The sequence below is a fragment of the Brassica oleracea genome, chromosome C5 (genome assembly GCF_000695525.1).
Source record: "Brassica oleracea var. oleracea cultivar TO1000 chromosome C5, BOL, whole genome shotgun sequence".
Classification (NCBI taxonomy): domain Eukaryota; kingdom Viridiplantae; phylum Streptophyta; class Magnoliopsida; order Brassicales; family Brassicaceae; genus Brassica; species Brassica oleracea.
This window is the reverse complement of record NC_027752.1, coordinates 10,044,512-10,064,506: the sequence shown is the minus strand read 5'-3', so window position 1 is coordinate 10,064,506 and position 19,995 is coordinate 10,044,512. Positions and strand designations below refer to the sequence as shown.

Genomic DNA, 19,995 nt, shown 5'->3' with positions numbered 1-19,995 from the left:
TTTTAATAATAAATAATTAAAAAAAGTGATAGAAAGTATACAGACTGTTAGCAAATCTTTATTATTTAAAATCATTAATTGTCATATATATTTTAATCATATTAAATAATTATGTAGGTTTTATTTAAGGAAATAATATATAATAATTTCAATTTGATAAATCAATAGTCCGGACATATTATTTAATATAACATTTTCTATCAATTTAATTTTGGACTACCAAAATTCTCAATTGATTTTCAAGCCACCACGTAAGCAAAATTAACATATCAATTACATGACAACTCAGCATGACATTTTTTTAATTAGTACAAATTACATGCTATAATTTTTTAAATGAATCTTTATTAATATATAGGAGATTTGTCAATCTTAAAATGTTTTCAACATTATTTGATGGTTAAAGAGAAGAATGAAGAAAAAGATTTATTAGTCAAGATTTTGAATCTAACCTATTAATCAAAACATGATTAGCACATGGGTTAGATCTCTTGATTAATTGGAGTCCATCTTCCCTTTATATTTTTCATTAACTCTCGTCCACCTTCATCTGGGGATAACACTTCTCTTTGTCCACCTAAGAACATAATTTGTAAGTTGACGTCTCTTTCTTTTCTTGTTATATATCTTCTTTTTCTGAAACCGTATCTTTTCCTCTTCTTCGATTCCAAAGTCCATTTGGTTCGAGGAAGACTCATTCATCTAAAAAAAAAAAAAAATTAAAATTACACAACAAAAAATAATTTAATGCTGAGAATAAATAAAAATTCATCACTCGCTCATTTGCTAAGATCATTTCCGACCCTAACATATTTTTTCTCCGTAATTTTCACTAGAGTAACTCTATTATAGAGTAAATTTTGGAGCAAAAAAATGAAATTATTTTATTTTTTTTTCTATAATAAAATAATTCTATTATACAGGAAACTATTGTAAAAAAAATTTACTCTGTTATAGAGTTACTCTATTTTAGTTGAAATTATAGTGGAAAAATAGTTTTGGGTTGGAAATATCCTAAGCTCTCGTCCGTACCACCAACCAATGGACACCGTCCACCACTTCAAAACTTTTACTTCCAAACCTTTACAACCCCATTAAATTGAATATTCATCTTTTTTCAGAGAAAAAAAATATGAAAGGATCGGCTGTTCTATTTAGTGGAATAAATTACATTGTTTGTTGAAGTTAATATATACAGCTAACGTAATGTATGAGAAAAAGGTGGAGATCGTGGCCGGAAACGGTTGACTAAAACGTGGTGGTTTGAACTTTGAAGCTGACTCTTAATGAATGTAACAGGTGAGTTTATTAAAGTATTCACCAAAAAATGATAATATATCACTGATGATCGCAACCGTCAACTGGGACATAGTACTTTTTTTTTTTTTTTGACTAAACTGGGACATAGTTCTTACCACATTGCTTCTAATCAAGGCAAGGGTAAATTCCATAATCACGACAAAGTTTTTTCTAGATACACATATAGCCATATAGCTTGGCCATACAAACATATAAATTTGAATGCCCGTCTTACCGGGCCATCTCAAATTAATTTTAGATCCCGTTAAAAAAAAACAATTAATTGTATATTTGATGATTTTATCAAGTAATTTTTAAAATAATAACTTATATTGTTTTTTTTTTTAAATTATACTTTAAATTTAGCATTATATTTAAAATTTAAAGTTTCTTACCATAATTTATTTATATATTTTTAAAAATTCTTATTTTTATATTAGACCCTGTTCACCATTGCACCTGCTATTAGACAGCCGTGCGTCGTACCATTCGATCACTCTTGTTTGATTATGACAAAGTTTTGAAAATAAAATACTAAAAGAAATGGAAAAACGGTTCATCGTCCCGCGCGCGTGGTGGTTACATGTTTGATCAGTGTCGGTGACTCTGTTTCTCTCTCTCTCCCCCCATCATTTTAGACAAAATCTGATAATTTCCATATTCGAATATTTTTCCGTGATACACGACTTTTCGATATCTATTTTCCAAAACCCCTAAAGATCCCTAAATTCATGTCCATTGACATTCGATAGTTACATTTTCTTAGTTTCGATCTGAAGAAGGAGAACAAAATGGGAGAGAAATCGAGTTCTAGATGTTGTTGCTGTAGCTGGTTCATCGGGATCATAGTGTTGATCGCTGTAGTGCTCGCCATCGTTTTCACGATCAGACATAATAAATCTAATAAGCATCCCGATGATGGAGCCGATATAGTTCCACTTCCAGGCTCCATTGATAAAAACTACGCCGATGCTCTCAAGATCGCTATGCAGTTCTTCGACATTCAGAAATGCAAGTCGTCAACATTGCTTGCAGAACACACACATCTTACTCCTGGTTATGAATGATTCTTGGTTTTGTTTTGGTGCAGCTGGTAAGCTGGAGAACAACAAAATAACCTGGAGAGGAGACTCTGGTCTTGAAGACGGAAGTGAAGCGGGTCTTGACCTTTCAAAAGGTTTATACGATGCTGGAGATCACATGAAGTTCGGTTTACCTATGGCTTTCACTGCCACTCTTCTCTCCTGGTCCATTCTCGAGTACGGTCATCACATGGACTCCGTGAACCAGTTGGAACCTGCTAAAGATTCTCTTAAATGGATCACTGATTTCCTCATCCATGCTCATCCTTCCGCAAACGTGCTCTATATCCAGGTACAACGAAGTTATGCGAGTAGGGCCGGATCTGGACATAGCGTAATGAAACATTCGTTTTGGTTTCCAAAATCTTTTAAAGTTTTATACATAATAAAAATTCTCAAATTATGATTTTTTTTTAATTATAAAAATTCTTATTAAATGTTTATGCAATGTCTGAAGGTGGGAGATCCGGAGACGGATCATAAATGTTGGGATAGACCAGAAACAATGTCTACCAAGAGAACTCTCACCAAGATCGATACAGAGACTCCAGGGACTGAGGTTGCTGCTGAAACGGCAGCTGCCATGGCTGCTGCGTCTTTAGTCTTCAAACAAAGTGATCCTAAATATTCAAGCACGCTCCTGAAACACGCCAAGCAATTGTTCGGTTTCGCGGATAACCACAGGGGATCTTACAGTGTCAACATACCTAAGGTTCAGAGTTACTACAACTCGACTGGATACGGAGATGAGCTTCTTTGGGCAGCTTCTTGGTTGTACCATGCGACAGAGGACAAAACGTACCTTGACTTTGTGTCTAAAAATGGAGACGAGTTTGCCAATTTTGGAAGTCCCTCATGGTTTAGTTGGGACAACAAGCTTCCAGGAACACAGGTTACAAGTTACAAAATCATGGATCATGTTCTTGTCTTGTTTAATAATACCATTTAATGTTATATATTAACATTGCAGATACTATTATCAAGATTGACATTCTTCAAAAAAGACTTATCAGGAATCAAAGGACTTCAAGGTTATAAAGAAACAGCAGAAGCTGTCATGTGTGGGCTTATACCAAGCTCCCCAACAGCTACAACTAGTAGAACCGAGGGTAAATACAATCTCTTACACCTGATATTAAACCATACATTCACTTATGATACAATTTCATATAATTTTTTTTTGTTATAGGTGGTCTTATATGGGTTGCTGAATGGAATGCACTTCAACAACCTGTGTCCTCAGCATTTTTAGCCACACTCTACAGTGATTACCTGCTCACATCCGGCATTGAAAACCTATCTTGTGGTGACACATCTTTCAAACCTTCAGATCTCAGAAAGTTTTCTAGATCCCAGGTTCTTTAATGTTCCATTTGGATAAACTCATGACCTCTTACATGTACCATATATATAACACGGTTTGCATTTTTCAGGCTGATTACATGCTAGGGAAAAATCCGGAGAAAATGAGCTATTTGGTGGGGTATGGTGATAAGTATCCAGAGTTTGTGCATCATAGAGGAGCTTCGATACCAGCTGATGCAAACACAGGATGCAAAGATGGATTCAAGTGGCTTAACTCGGAGGAACCAAACCCGAACGTAGCTTATGGTGCACTTGTTGGTGGACCGTTTCTGAACGATACGTTTATAGACGCAAGGAACAACTCTATGCAAAATGAGCCAAGCACATACAACAGTGCTCTTGTGGTTGGCCTCTTGTCTAGTTTGGTTACTACGTCTACCTCACTAAAATCTTTTATGTAGAGTTTTATAAAGTCCCTCTTAATTAGAGTTACACACTTTCAACACCTTATTGGCTTTCATTCTATAAATGTGTGTGTACGTATGAGTAGGCTTGGGATTTTTGACCGGAACTGTCGAACCAAAATTTTGGTTTGGTTCAAATCATTTGATTATGAATTATTTCTTTTTTTTTTTTTTTGATAACTCTGGTATCTGGGCAGCCACATTCCCAACTATCCTCCTTAGGGGGTCCAGCGCCCCAACGGAAGAGATGTTAAATCCGCTGTGGCCGGGGTTCGAAGTCGTGATGGCGGGCACATCGGCCGAGGTTCCTTTACCACCAGACCACGAGGCCCGGTTTGGTGATTGACTAATTTAATTTTTCATTTTCTATAAATAAAACCAAAACATAAAAGTTCTAACCAAATTTTGAATGGAACTAAATGAATTAACCAGAATTTCAAACGTAACTAAACAAAAATTTTGAACCGAAATAACTGAAACTTTTAACCAAAAATATACCGAGACTTCAGTTAATTTCCATAAACCAAACTAATCTAATATCAAATCCAATTTTTGTTTAGTTAAAATACAAATCACCTGAACCGAACCTCCAAGCTTATGTAAGTAAAATTGATGGAGAAAATAACATAATCCCAATTTCTTTGGGTATAATTAATAAAGGGCAAAGAGGACATTTCACACGGAAGGCAGCAATTCCATCCACAAGCCAAAAATTCCTGCAACTGAAAAGCAAAGAGACAAAAGTGGCAAACGTGTGGATGATGTCTTTCACAGTGTTCGGTCTTCTTTTTCTTCCTCCAATCATGTTCAACCAAATCTCGGCTTCACTGTTCACTCTCTCCACTCCACTTCTCTCGCTGACCTCTATTCACCGAGATCAATGTCTCTTCTGATCAGATCCTCTTACCTTTCTCAATCTCACTTCCAACCTAGAATCTCAAAACCATCCTCTCACACAAATCAAACCCCGTCGAAACTAGTGTTCTTATCTTCTTTTAACCACAACCCTCTCGTCAGTTTGGTGGATAAACGCAACCCAACAATGCAACCTCCCACCTTTACTCCTTCGATGACTGTTAAGAGCTCCTTGATCGACCCAGACGGTGGGGAACTCGTCGAATTAATGGTTCCCGAATCTGAGATTAAGCTGAAGAAGAAGGAATCAGAGGCGATGCCGAAAGTGGAGCTGACGAAGATCGATCTGGAGTGGGTGCACGTGATCAGCGAAGGCTGGGCTAGTCCTTTAAAAGGCTTCATGAGAGAAGACGAGTATCTTCAGAGTTTGCATTTCAACTCTCTGAGGTTGAAAGATGGGTCTCTGGTCAACATGTCTCTTCCTATCCTTCTTGCTATTGATGATGACACCAAGGAACAGATCGGTGTGTCTAAGAATGTTGCTCTTGTTAGCCCTCAAGGAGATATCATCGGTTCTCTTAGAAGGTGCATATATATTTACATATATCGAAATGGTTACATGCAATGTTCAAGAAATCACTAGACAGCACCTTATACCTGTTTATTGTTTAGGCGGTTGCTTAGGCCGAACTTTTAATTGTCTAGATAGATTTTTTTCTAAAAAAAATTGGTTTGAAAAAATCATCTTGCTCATACCCGATTTGCCCACCAGATGGCCTAGATCGATTTTTAGAACACTGGTTACAATGTAACTATAGTGTATCGAATTTTTTTATAATGAGTGTTAAAAGAGAGAGTCTCTTAATGTTGATTTGTGTAGCCTAATTGACAGTTTTACTAAATCTTCTGCTTGTTAAAATTTCAGTGTGGAGATATACAAACACAATAAAGAAGAAAGGATTGCTAGAACTTGGGGAACCACTTCTCCAGGACTGCCTTATGTTGAAGAACACATCACTCCCTCTGGAAACTGGTTGATCGGTGGCGACTTAGAAGTTTTCCAGCCGATTAAGTACAACGATGGGCTTGATCACTACAGGTTATCACCTAAACAGCTTAGGAAAGAGTTCGATAACCGTCAAGCGGATGCTGTGTTTGCATTCCAGCTAAGGAACCCTGTGCACAATGGCCACGCTCTGTTGATGAACGATACACGTAAAAGGCTTTTGGAGATGGGTTACAAGAACCCTATTCTTTTGCTTCACCCTTTAGGAGGTTTCACAAAGGCTGATGATGTTCCTCTTGATGTTAGAATGGAACAACATAGCAAGGTGAAAACTCTGTACCTTATAAAACAATTTGTTTTAGATTATTACAGGCTTTAATTCAGTTTGGTCTTTGATGTATTAAGGTTCTTGAAGATGGAGTGCTTGACCCGGAGACTACTATTGTCTCGATATTTCCATCACCGATGCACTATGCTGGTCCAACTGAAGTTCAGTGGCACGCCAAGGCTAGGATTAACGCAGGTGCTAATTTCTACATTGTGGGACGTGATCCAGCGGGAATGGGACATCCTACTGAGAAGAGAGATCTGTACGATCCTGATCATGGGAAGAAAGTCTTGAGCATGGCTCCTGGACTTGAGAAACTAAATATTCTTCCATTTAGGGTAATGCAAAGTTTGTTGATAGATTATAATAATATGCTGTGCTTCAAGTCTTGATCATGTGTTATTTTTCTCTGTTTTGTTATCCTTCAGGTTGCAGCTTACGATACAGTTGAGAAGAAGATGGCTTTTTTCGATCCCTCTCGTGCAAAAGAGTTTCTTTTCATTTCTGGAACTAAGGTAACAAGGGACAGTTCCGAGTCTTGAGATTCTTTAGAAACGGTCCGGTTTACAACCTGAGTTCTGATCGGCTTTCTTGTTTTGGTTAACAGATGAGAACGTATGCAAGAACAGGAGAGAATCCACCGGATGGGTTTATGTGTCCGAGTGGATGGAATGTTCTTGTCAAATACTATGAAAGCTTGCAAGAAGGTGATGATTCATCTAAACAACAACAAACCGTTGTTTCTGCCTAAAGATAATCATAAATGATGACTTGGCTTAGTTCAGCCCTTCATTTTATGCCTTTACGTATTTTTGGTCGTATGAAAGTCGCTAATCTTTTCCAAAACCAAAACCAATAACAATCCTGAATAATGTTCTTGCTTTATGTCGAGTGGAATATTTGTTAATTTGAATGTCAGGTTCATTGATATTTCTCTGAAAGAGGTTTTTATTTTCGGCCACCAGCACTGAAAAAGGAACAAAAAAAAGACTCTGTTGCCGGGGACTTGAACCCGGATCTCTCAGGTGAGAACCGAGTATCCTGACCAGCTAGACTACAACGGATTTGTGAGCAAAGTGTAAGATATTGATTATTGACATAGAAAGAACAACAACCGTACATCCTTCCAAATCTTATCAATCTGAACACAAAAAAGTTTACATTCAAGTCGAGTGGGACTGAAAAGCTCAAATTTTGTTTGGAGCTGAATTATACACAGAACAATATCAAGAACACTGAAACAACAAGCCGTTGTCTGAGTCTAGAGAATCAAATCACTGAATCCTCTTATTTCATTACTTATTGATGTATTACGTGCAAATTTATTTATTTTTAAAAAGAAAACACAATTAGAAAACCAAGTTCAAATGATATTTGCTTGTTTATTCATAAAGAAACTCAAAAACTAACAACAATGCCACGAAATATTGAAAGTGAAATATAATCTAAAAACATTACAAGGATTTAGCACATAAGAACAGAGACTTTCAGAGTTCACTCGGCTCTAGACTGCCCAGCACGAGAAGAGAGGATGATACCAACGATAAGACCGTACAGCGCAAGTGCTTCAGCAAAGATGAGAATCAGAATCATTCCCACAAACAGCTTTGGTTGCTGTGCATTCGCTCTACAACACACAAATCACAAATCACAAATCACATCAGATCACAAAGTCGAACACATCTCTCTAAGTGGCAAAAACACATCGCAAGAATATGTTATTCAGTTACCTGACACCGGCATCGCCGACGATTCCGATAGCCATACCGGCGGAGAGACCGGCGAGACCACAAGCGAGACCGGAAGAGAGATGAGCATAGCCATCGAAGAGATAGTAAGACTTGGCCTTTGGGTTGATTCCAGTACTGATGATGACAGCTATGATCAGACCGTAAATACCTAACACACCAGCCATAACCACCGGAACAATCGATTTCATTACAAGCTCTGGTCTCATCACCCCCATCGACGCCACACCGACCCCGCTCTTTGCTGTCCCGTACGCTGCCCCCATACCTGACGGATTGGATCGGATGAGATCAGAACCAAATCATGGATTCAATTTGGGTGGAAAGAACAAGAATTTGAAGTTACATGAGAAAACAAGAGCGGCGGCTGCGCCGAGGAACCCGAAGAAAGGAGCAGTTTCATCGCCGCTGAATCCTGAAGCCATCGCTCGTCTCCGGTGAGATCTGATCGCCAAAGAGACAAAAGCTGTTTAAAGAGAAGGAAACCAAACTTTTATGTCAACAATGGTTTGATCGATTCTTTAATTGCTGGCGGTAAGTCGTCATGTGAAATTGAACCCGACTTAAATTAGCTAACCCACCTAAACCGAATCGTCCCCAATTTCTTATTCGGTTATATAGAGTTTTGTTTGCCATTGATTCCATGAGCAACAACATACAATGTAAAGTCTTTGTGCATATGATAATGCTTGAACAATTTGAAATGTTTTTCCTTCTTTTTTTTTTTTTTTAGATGTTTAAATCTAGTTTATGTAGCTCAGGGTGTTTATTCATCGCATTTTTTTTTATCTTATATTTTCAGTTGACCTGCATGTTTTTTTTTGTAACAACAAGTAACAGTTTGATCACACTACTTAATTACTTATGATGAAAAAAAAGTAAAATCAAGTGAAAGATACTTTCAGAGTTAACTAATTTTTAGATATTGTAATTGAACTCAAGTGAAGATACACTAGCGAATATTAATCTAGAAACAGTCATTATTCACAATTTTATGCTAAGCACTACGGATTCAAAATCTACCATCTCATCTCAGATATATCCGTTTGGATGGTCATACGATATGGATATCTAATTCTTATTGCGAACAATCGAGTTTATCTAACGTCGGTGGACAGACCTCCAAGAGATTAGTTGGTTAGGCCTCGGCATGCCGAACACCCCTAGTTATTAAAAACAAAAACCTAAAACAATTTCTTATGATTATTGTTGCCTTCTCTCTAGCTTTACGATGTGCTAGAATGTAAGCAGCTTATGCCGTCTTGCTAAGTTGCTAACCATTACTTTCTCGGCACATATAACAAAGACACCGTGGATCATGCATGACATATCCTTCAAGAGTATCATTACATACACAAAACTAATTTATTTGCTCATATGCAGCAATTTATTGTTTTGAATAGTCAATTACATTAGTCGTTTGTCAATATATATTTGTACTATTAGATTTGCATTGGCAAAATAGTTATATAAAATCGGCATGAAATAATACTATAAAATATTCCATAATGTAATTGACTATTCATATATATGGTTTGCCTAAGAATAATACTATAAATTTGTAAATCATATATGGTTTGCCTAAGAATATATAATTTAATTGAAAGAATAATATGTTTTGATTTTTTGATTTTTTTTTGTCAACAACAAAAACAGACTTATATAGACTCTGTAAACCAAACTGGTAGTTCCGCATCCATAAAGACTACAAACGAGGGTTGCTTTCTTGCACTGCGTGCTAGACTATCCGCCCTTGAATTTAACGTCCTTGGTATATGGATGAGCTATGAACTATGAGCTGTGGAAACTTCTTTGCAAGATCTTGATATCTTCCAGATAACTTGCAAATGCGGGCCATTCTTCAGGTTCAGAAACCATCTTCACCAACTGAGAACAATCCGTCGCAAAAGTAGCAGTATACTGTCTTAAATTCCTCATACATTGCATTGCCCAAATGAGCGCCTCTATCTCCGAATGAAGGGGTGATTGACACACTCTAGTATTCCTTGCTCCCATCAAACTATCAAATCCTTCCAAAGTACTACACCATCCTTGTCCCGAATATCTATCATGTTCTTTCAATGATCCATCCGCAAAGCACCATCTACCGGTGATAGTGGGGACCGACGTATTCACTACCGATTGGGCCTGATCAGATCTCGGTGCATGATTAATTTGCGCCTCAGCCCAGAGGACCGACTCTTTTTCTCCCAACTTGAGAGTATCGCGGGGGTCAATATCCAAATTGCTAAAAACCTTGTTGTTTCTTGCTTTCCATATATACCATACAATCCATGCAAAATGGTGATCTTCCATTGCCGGAGACACTCTCCAAAATAAATGATCCATATTTGCAAAAAGTGAATGAAGGGGAAAAATATATGGGTTAGACGGAATCCGTGAAAGTGCCCAGACCTGAATTGCCGGAGGGCATTCAAAGAAGACATGATTTATGGATTCCTCAGGTGCTCCACATCGTGCACATATCGTATCCCCTTTAATTCCTCGCGAACGTAGATTTTTCTTTACCGCTATGCAACCTGTGACCAGTTGCCAAAGAAAATGTTTTAACTTAGGTGGACATCGCACTTTCCAGCAGTGTGCTTTCAATAACGAAACTGATGGACCATACTCTGGTAGTGTCGTAACTTTATCTAGATACACTCGCTCCACCTCATAGCATGATTTAACCGTGTATCTCCCATTCTTTGTAAAATGCCATCCATCCCGATCCGCTGTCCGAAACCGGCTTAACGGTATACTCTCAATTATCTGCGCATCATTGGGGTCCACTAAAGTCCTGATAACCTGTGAATTTCATGCTCTTGATGTTTCATCAATAAGAGAATCCACCGTAAGATCCGGGTAAAGGTTGTGTTGATTTTTGTTTGCTGGTCTCGGGCAGGTGGATGGGAGCCAAGGATCATTCCATACTGAAATAGATGATCCTGATCCCACCCTTTTGATTTGTTCTTTGCTAACAAGATATCTAGCTGAGACAATACTACGCCAGCCATAAGATGACGAGTAAGATCTAATTGGTTACAGGGGTGAAGCATTCCTGAAATACCTTCCTTTGAACACTCGTGCAAATAAAGTGTTCGGTTTCTCAATTAATCTCCAGAATTGTTTCCCAAGCATTGCCGTATTGAAATCTGTAAGGTCTTTAAAACCCAAACCTCCTTCATCCTTAGGCACACAAATTTTATCCCAAGATTTCTAATGCATCCCTCTAGTATTACCTCCTGGACTCCACCAAAACCGTGCCACTGCGCTTGTCAGTTTTTTCATCACCGTTTTTGGAATACGATAACATCCCATTACATGGTTTGGCAGAGCTGTTACCACTGATTTAATAATCACCTCTTTACCCCCTTTAGTGAAAAACTTGAAAGTCCATCCGTTGATCCTGTTATGTAATCTCTCTTGAAAAAACCCAAAGACTAGTATCTTTGAACCTTCCAAACTCTCAGGTATTCCCAGGTATGATCCCATTCCACCTAGATTATGTATTCCCAAAATGTCCTGTAGTTCCTGCCTTAAGTCTTCCTCGACCATATGCCCAAACTGAATCGAAGATTTTTCAAAATTTATCTGCTGACCTAATACCACTTCATATACCTTAAGAATCCGAAGAATAGTCTGGCATTCTTTCTTTTTTGCTTTACAGAAGAAAAAGCTATCATCTGCAAAGAGTAAATGGGATATCGAAGGGCAAGCCCTAGCGAATTTTATACCCATCATATGTTTCTCCCTCTCCGCCTTTTTAATATTCGCTATCAGCGCTTCCATGCACATAATAAATAGATAAAGAGAAAGAGGATCCCCCTGACGAAGCCCCCGCTGTGGAATTATATTTCCTTTCGGTTGCCCATTTAATAACACTCTATATTGTACTGAGGAAATACATTCCATCATCAGTTGTATCCAATGGTGATCAAAACCCATTTTAGATAGAAGTTGTTGAATGAAAATCCATTCAACTCTATCATAAACTTTATTCATATCCGTTTTTATGGCCATAAATTTGTCCTTACACGCATTATTAGTCCTCAATCCATGGAACATCTCATGGGCTATAAGTATGTTATCCGAGATCAGCCTTCCTGGCACAAAGGCCGATTGTGTTTCCGAGATAAGAGAAGGAAGGCACACCTTCAACCTCTGACATAAGACTTTCGAATCTTATATCCTACATTACATAAACTGATAGGTCTGAGTTTAGTCATTCGCGTAGGTCTCTCTGTTTTAGGGATTAAACAAATATTCGTCATATTTAACCTTGTATCTAGGATCCCTGATGACAAAAAATCATTAACCATTTCCAGTAGATCCTTTTTTATTATATGCCAAGAGTGCTGAAAGAAAAGAGCCGTCATCCCATCCGGTCCTGGGGCTTTTTCCGGATGCATCATAAACAAAGCTTGATGTACTTCCTCCTCAGTTACAAGCCGGATTAACCGCTGATTCATCTGAGGAGTAATCATAGGTATAATCTCTTCCAAAAAACCATCAAACTCTGTAGGAGAGGTTGTCTGAAACAAATCTCCAAAATAATCTACTGCTACCTTCTATACACCTTGTTCCTCAATAATCCATTCACCATTCGTATCATATAGGCCAACAATTCTATTGCGAGCCCAGCGTTGTTTTGTCAGTGCATGATAGAATTTTATATTCAAATCTCCTGAAGTATGCCACATATTATGAATTTTCTGTTGCCAATACTCTTCCTCGTCTTTATACGCTTCCTGCAATTTCCTCGAAACATCCAAGATTTCCTCTTGAGTTCTACTATTATCATTTTGAACTTCTTCCAGCGCTTGTTGCAGCTCACTGATTTTTTCCTTCCCATATGGTGGGTTATTTTTACGCCATGTGAAAATCTCATGTCGGCAATTAATAATTTTCGATTCGAAAACCTCCGAATTCTCCGCTGCCGATTCTCCCCAACCCCTCTCAATTGAATCCAATAAACCCTCCTGTCCAATCCACCTTTTATCAAAACGGAATTGTCCTCGTCGCCGCTGTATTTTATTGTCCAAGTAAGCCACCACTGGTCTATGGTCAGAACTCACCATTCCTAAATATTCTGTGAAAGAACATGGAAAAAGTGTATGCCAATCTTCATTGGCTAATGCTCGGTCCAACCGACACTTAACCAATCCTTTATTTTTTCTCCCTTGCCAGGACATCCTATTTCCTCTGGCTGGGAATTCCAGTAATCTCGTATCCCTAATCATATTATTAAAAGATAAGAAAGATGCTGGGCTCCTTAGCGTCCCTCCTTCTTTTTCATGATTACCGGTAATCTCATTCAAATCTCATATTATAAACCACAGCTCTGATCTTGCCAGGCCGTACCTGGTTAAACGTGCCCATATGTGATCTGTCAGTTGTTGTACCGGCTCTCCATATACAAAAGTCATAAAAACTTTTTTCCCTAGAGCCATCGCTTCCACATCAATCATCCTATTACTAGTATATAAAATATTTACTTGGAATTCATTATTATAGAATAAGGCAAGTCCCCCTATTGTACCAATTGGGTCCACCGTAACTAAGTTGTCATTGCAGAAATGGGTCTGAAACCTTGAATGAAAGTCAAATCTTGTTTTGTTTCAGACAAAAATAGAAAATCCGGTTTGTGTTTATGCCAAATTTCCCTTAGGTAACTGATTGTCCAGTTACTTCCCGCACCTCTACGATTCCAACTCAATACTTTCATAAAAAATTCCTATTAATAAGCTCTACAGAGCTAGTCAACCGGGAGTGAAGAGACCCTAACAGTCCATAAACCGATATGGATGTACTTACGAAACTCATATACCCAGCAACATGTTTATATTTATCCCTTTGGCTTCTTAGTATTACTACAATCTGTATGTCGTCCTTGAAACTATGCAACATTAAACCTTTAGCCTGATACCCATATAACCATTCTTGTAGCCATGTTTTCCGATAAAAAATATAATCAATAAGGGAGCATAAGGCTAATACATTTTCCACCCAAGATGATAAATTTGGAAGCATTAATATAATGGACCCGACAAACGCAACATCTTGAACAACACATAACGAGACGACCCAAGAGTACTTAAGAAATATCATTTGTATCAACATAATATTTCCACAAAGACCACGACTGAGAAATATCCATACAGTTGCCTTGATCAAAATAAACACTCCATATTTGCATTAACTGTTGAGTCCACTCCATACCAAACATTTCCAACTTGACAAAATCATCAGAAACAGACCATATTAACATCATTTGAAAAACCATGCACCCATAATCCACACCCATAACCGTTTTCTCAGTGTACTTCAATAGTGTATGTGTTTGACTTAAGGAGGCCAAACACATGAGAAGTAGCATAGTAAGATGTCTCATGCCGTCACTACGTAACCGGATTTGTAAAATCCCTCGACCTTTTGCATCCCTGAGCCTCCAGACCAAAGAAAACCGCTTCCACAAGAAGGTTTGTATTAGAAAATATAACCCATCCCCAAAATCAAACTCTAGTGCATTATACGAATAATAATCCGTAGCAAACCAATTTACGTAAACCAGAGACCATGTTCTCTCGGCCCCTCTTCCGCTCAGATCAGTAACAGAATTGTTTCCTTTCCTGAAACTCTTTCCATTGACCATATATACCATCCAAACATCATACGTACTCCTCATTTGTTCTGAAAGAATTGTAATTACAACAGGATGATGATAAACATCAAGCTTTATTGATACCATATCGTCCACCTGTGCCACCATGAAGAAGAGTTCCATAGCCGTTGTAATACCCAAGCTGGATCTCTGCAACTGGGTTGATGAAGCCAGGCAGAGAAATTGTCTTGCTGCGAGTGATCCATGCGATGCAACCAAGACAACCAGAAAATTTATATCAAAACAATGTGACCAAATAACACCAAACATCCCTCTTAGGTTCCAAATAAAAACCAAACACCAATGTGAAACTGCCCCAATGAAGATCAACCAAACAATATCAACGCTTATCAAAGGAAAGAACCTATGATAATAAGCATAATAGCCATTTTTATTCCAATACTTCATCTTCCTTAAGGAGCTAACCAACATCGTTAACCCAAAAATAAATAAAGAAAATATAAAGAAAAAACCAAATATGCTCAAAGAGCTTATTAAAACATTAGAAACAAGGAAATCCACGATCACAAAATGCTTCCATAACTTTTTCCCTTTCTTAAGCTGATCCACATTCTCAATAGAGTTATTATCCTCTCCAACACCACTAGCTCCATCCAGACTCTTGTCATTTTCCTCCTCATCCGTCAGGTTTTGAAAGTCATTATCAATACCTTCATTCTCCCCTGTCTTTTCCATATTAACTTGTTCCTCATCTACCTCCATCACATCCTCATCTAAAACTTTAGCGCCAAACTCTAATGCTTTATTTGCTAGTTCTAAGCCATTCTCCATCTCTACAAAATTCATAATTACCTCTGTAGGGTCTGTTTGAGCCAGGTTTGTTTCCAGCTGGGCAATGAAGGGATTGGCTTAGTTATCTGCTCCTCCCCCTTTTGAACGCTTCGTAACACGTTCTCCTGAATCTCTCCTTCTTCATGTGGTTCCTCTCGTATATTGCGCAAAGGACTTATTTCCCTTTTTGAGCCGCTGCAAGACCGATCTAGCTCCTCCTGTGATGTGCCTCTTAATGATAGCCGAAGCCTATCAATCCCAATCTTCCCCGTATACCAAAAAAATCCTTCGTGAATCCGAGAAATCTCGTAGCGATTTCGGTAAAACCCTTGTAACCATATACCCTTGTCGATTCTATGTCACTCTGATCTTGTCGTCCTGGCAAAGATCTACTCGATCCTGTATCCTCCACTGATTGCCCGGATCCCGTCGTCGAAAAAGCATGGAAACCCTAGAAAGTTATCGCCGTCGCCATCGCCATCGCCATATGTATGTTTAGATTTTAGTTTAGGTATATTCTTGATATTAGTATAAGAATATTCGATCATTTGCCTTTACTTTCGATTTTCTGTAAAGAATTTTGAATTCAATGAAATACAATAATAAGATTACATGTTTAGATTTTGGTATTAGTATAATAATAATATTTGATCATTTGCTTTTATATTTAGATTTTTTTTAGGGAATGAAAGATTCCAATCTTATAAATATATGTGGTAGCTAATTTAAATCTATACTATTAAAGCAGGATACTATTGTCTTTTTTACCTTAGCCTGCCCTTTCTTTACTAACATTTCATGTTTCATTAAGGGCAATCAAGTAATATTAATAACACATCTATATTGGGCCATTTTTTCGGATCTAGCCCACTGTCCACGTTAGATCTCTCTTGGGCCATTTGGGCCGATTAAGAAATCAGATCCAATTCTCACAGTTTTTTTTCCTTTGGGCCATTGAGTCCAAGTTCGAATAATTTTTTTTCAACATTTCTTAATTATTTTTTTTCTTAATATAATTTAAGCATTCATAAAAAAATGAATTTTTCATTGAAAAGTATAAATCTTTATTAAAAGTATATAATTATTTCTATAAAAAATATTAACCACATAATAAAATTAATTTATCAGAGTTATACCAATTTAATTTATTAAAAAAATAAAGTTTAATTTTTTAAACATAAATAGTCATTTAAAATGAAACACGATAAATAAAGATAAAAAGTTTAAGTCTTTTATAAATTAAAACACAAATATATGAAATATGACATTTACTAAATATTTGTCAATTGAAAAAAAAAAAAAAATGAATCCGCGCTTTCAAAGCGCGGTCAAAATCTAGTCGAAGGTTAAAGATTAACCATGGTATATATATTGAGAATATTTTGTGGCAAGTTAAAAGATAGTGAGCACTCAAATTTTACTAACCATGCGTTAGTTTAAGAATAGTGGTTATAGTTATACTAACCAAATATATATATATATATATATGATTTTATAAATTAATCTTCTACTAAGTCTAACTTTAAACAATGGTTTAAGCACAAAAAAAAGTATTTTTTCATCACTAAAACAATCTATTTTAATAAAATCGATCAAGTACGCCTGATGTGTCTAAAATCAAATTTGATTTAGTGACCCATTACAACAAATATTAAGAGCTAAGACCCAATGGTTGTAACAAAGATAAGAACAAACTTTAGAGTACACACTTATTACACTATGTACACACCCCATTTCCACCCCTCAAAGTTTTCAACACGTGCCCTTTAGACATCTCCAAAAAAGTAATTCTGTTCTGAAGTTTCCAAAATTCTATATTTGAAGTTTCAATGTATTTTTTTCCAAAAGTAAAACTTCAAACCAAACTTCAAAATTATTTATATTTTACACTATGGTCCTTATATTTATCATAGTTGATGTAAATTCATAAAACTTCTATAAATAACTAGTACATATATATAAATATTACAGAAATATTAATTAAAAAAATCTTACACTAAAATATAAAATTATAAATAAAAGTACATAATTAAATATTAAACTGCAAGCAAATACTATATTATTCCATAAAATTATTTCCGTAATGCTCCCATATATGATCAACTAGTGCATTTCGAAATAAGAAACAATTCTCTTTATTTTTTATTTGTAGATTACGAGCCAAAAATTGTTGAAATCGGATATCCTCATAATATGGCCGCTGATAGTTTGATAGCATCAAACGAAAAAATCCTTGATCTTTTAAACGAAAGTACAACAAGCAGGGAAAAAGGTCATGGGATGATTGAATTACGACTGCAAAATGAAGCAAAAAAGTTAGTTTTTAAAGAAGTAAAAGAGAAAAATAAAATATTGCTGAAAAACTTAGCTTCTATCGATGGTGTTAATATTCATGAATACATTCTATCTGAACAAGAAATAATTGTACGAAAAAGGCGTCAAGAGCAACAACAACAATCATCTTTGGTTACACAATTTGTTTGGACAATATTTTGGAGATTTGGGAGGTTCCGGAGCAAATTTACCAGACTATTAGTGTTGTTATAATATTTAAATTTGAGTAGTAATTATGTCTTCATGTGTTTTTTTAATAAGTTTTTATTATGGTTTGTAATATTCTTGTTGTTTAATTTTAGTTTTAAAATATTATAAATCTTGTTTTAAAATTTTTATTTAATTTCATGTGTAAAACTTAAATTTATAAAACAAATTTGAAATATTTATGAAATATAAAAGTTTTAAGGATTAAAACAATAAACAAAAAAATATTTAAGAATTATAAATATGATGTATAATTGTAAGTACCAAAATGTAAATAAAAAGATTTTTGAAAACCGAAACTCTATATTTGGAGTTTCGGTCTTCAAAATTTGAAGTTTTGAAATTACTTTTTGGAGAGCAAAAAAACTCTATATTTGGACTTATAGAGTTTCTGTAGGAGATGCTTCTCAACGAAGAGACATCATCATTCCTTGAAACACCAAGCAATTCCCGGTGGTGTTCTCCGGCATCCATCATCTTCTCCGGCGTTCAACCCTACTCCAACAGTCTCTCTTATTTTAAACTTCAAAAATTACCGGTGATTTAGGAAATCCAGTGCTAAAGTCTTCATTTTAGCACCCGGTTTGAAGTTTAAACTTGTTGTCAATCCTCCTTTACAACCTTTACTCAATCTTCTTAACCGACTCCTCTGTATCCTCTACCAAAATCCCTTCCGCCACTAACCGACTCCACCGAATTGCGAACCTTACATCTCCAAATTATTAAACACAGGGATTGCTCAATCGATCCAAAAGTGAACTCTTTGTTGGACTGTTCTTCCAAATGCCAACTCTACTGAATTCCTTTTGAGACAACCAAGATTAATCCATCATCTTCTTCATCCTTTCCGACTGAAAAGCTTAACCCCTTGAAACCAAGGTCAGATCTGTCGGGTGAAGACTAATATTCATAGGATAGGATTCAGAGCAAATCCTTCGATAAAGATAAACTAATTCAAAAGATCGAGATTTGAATTAAACTTGCGAAAGAGACGAACAAATCCGACCAAAGATCAGAACTTTATTCCAAACTCATAAACAAATATAAATGAAACAAACCATGAAGTATTGTTTTGTTATGAGTTGAGAAACACAACAAAGACATAATCGCTCTAAGCCGAAAGAAAAGTCTGATTCAACAAAGATCAGAAGATTAACCAGAAAACAAAAACGGGGAGAGAGAAGAATTAGGAGAGAGAAAATAGTTGTGTTGATTTAAAACTATTAAAACGGCTGTGTTTTGTATTTTATGGTAGTGACATAAGATGGTAATTCTTTAGGAAAAATCATGGTTATTCCTTTTTTTTACTTCTGTTTTAATAGATACTAGATCCTGATCCGCGCGCCAGCGCGGTTATGAATTTTCGGTTTTTGATTATTTAATTTATTAAATGATCTATTTGTAATATTTGATCATATTATGTTCACTAAATAAATATTTTTTTGCATCTTAAACTATCTATTTTTTTACGAATGTGCGATATCATATAAAAAATTAAGTATATAGAGTTAATTAGAAAATTGTAAAAACATAATTTTTTCTTTCGTGTGCGATATCATATAAACAATGACCCACCCAGTTAACAGAAATCATGATTTCTTTCATGCGTGGTTTTTTTTATTCGAATCATTTCGTAAAAAATATATTAAATTGTACATATTTTAATTAGAATATTTTTAAATATCTTTACCTTTTTATTTGAAATGCAACTCAATATTTTTTAAAAACAATTATAACAAAACCTTTGAAAATATTTTTAGACGTTTTTTGAAAAATATGAAAATTAACATTTTAAATTATAATTATCCTAAAATATGATTAGTTTTGATGTAAACCAAAACTAAAATTATGTCAAAAATAATTATATTCAATGATAATAACAATTTAAATTGAATTTTTTAAAAAAAAAAA

At 35.9% G+C, this 19,995-nt stretch overlaps 3 protein-coding genes and 1 long non-coding RNA gene across 4 annotated transcripts; 2 read left to right on the top strand and 2 right to left on the bottom strand.

Moving 5' to 3' along the window:
* The first annotated feature begins 1,835 nt into the window (after positions 1-1,835).
* Positions 1,836-4,301, top strand: LOC106344034 (endoglucanase 2-like). Its single transcript, XM_013783405.1, has 6 exons — positions 1,836-2,310; positions 2,390-2,673; positions 2,839-3,273; positions 3,352-3,490; positions 3,571-3,737; positions 3,815-4,301. Exons 1-6 carry the CDS (start codon positions 2,091-2,093, stop codon positions 4,145-4,147), a joined length of 1,578 nt encoding a protein of 525 aa, XP_013638859.1. The 5' UTR covers positions 1,836-2,090; the 3' UTR covers positions 4,148-4,301.
* A 593-nt stretch (positions 4,302-4,894) lies between these two features.
* Positions 4,895-7,290, top strand: LOC106296018 (ATP sulfurylase 2-like). The gene is made up of 5 exons (XM_013732059.1): positions 4,895-5,590; positions 5,931-6,336; positions 6,417-6,677; positions 6,768-6,854; positions 6,947-7,290. The coding sequence occupies exons 1-5, from the start codon at positions 5,031-5,033 to the stop codon at positions 7,088-7,090; spliced, it is 1,458 nt and encodes a 485-aa protein (XP_013587513.1). The 5' UTR covers positions 4,895-5,030; the 3' UTR covers positions 7,091-7,290.
* Positions 7,291-7,649: 359 nt separating this feature from the next.
* On the bottom strand, positions 7,650-8,656 carry LOC106292594 (V-type proton ATPase subunit c2-like). Its single transcript, XM_013728210.1, has 3 exons — positions 8,434-8,656; positions 8,070-8,355; positions 7,650-7,966 (listed from the first exon to the last, which is right to left on the bottom strand). Exons 1-3 carry the CDS (start codon positions 8,510-8,512, stop codon positions 7,834-7,836), a joined length of 498 nt encoding a protein of 165 aa, XP_013583664.1. The 5' UTR covers positions 8,513-8,656; the 3' UTR covers positions 7,650-7,833.
* A 5,385-nt stretch (positions 8,657-14,041) lies between these two features.
* Positions 14,042-16,089, bottom strand: LOC106343815. The gene is made up of 2 exons (XR_001270021.1): positions 15,565-16,089; positions 14,042-14,942 (listed from the first exon to the last, which is right to left on the bottom strand). It is a non-coding gene; the product is annotated as an uncharacterized LOC106343815 (long non-coding RNA).
* Between the last annotated feature and the right edge of the window lie 3,906 nt (positions 16,090-19,995).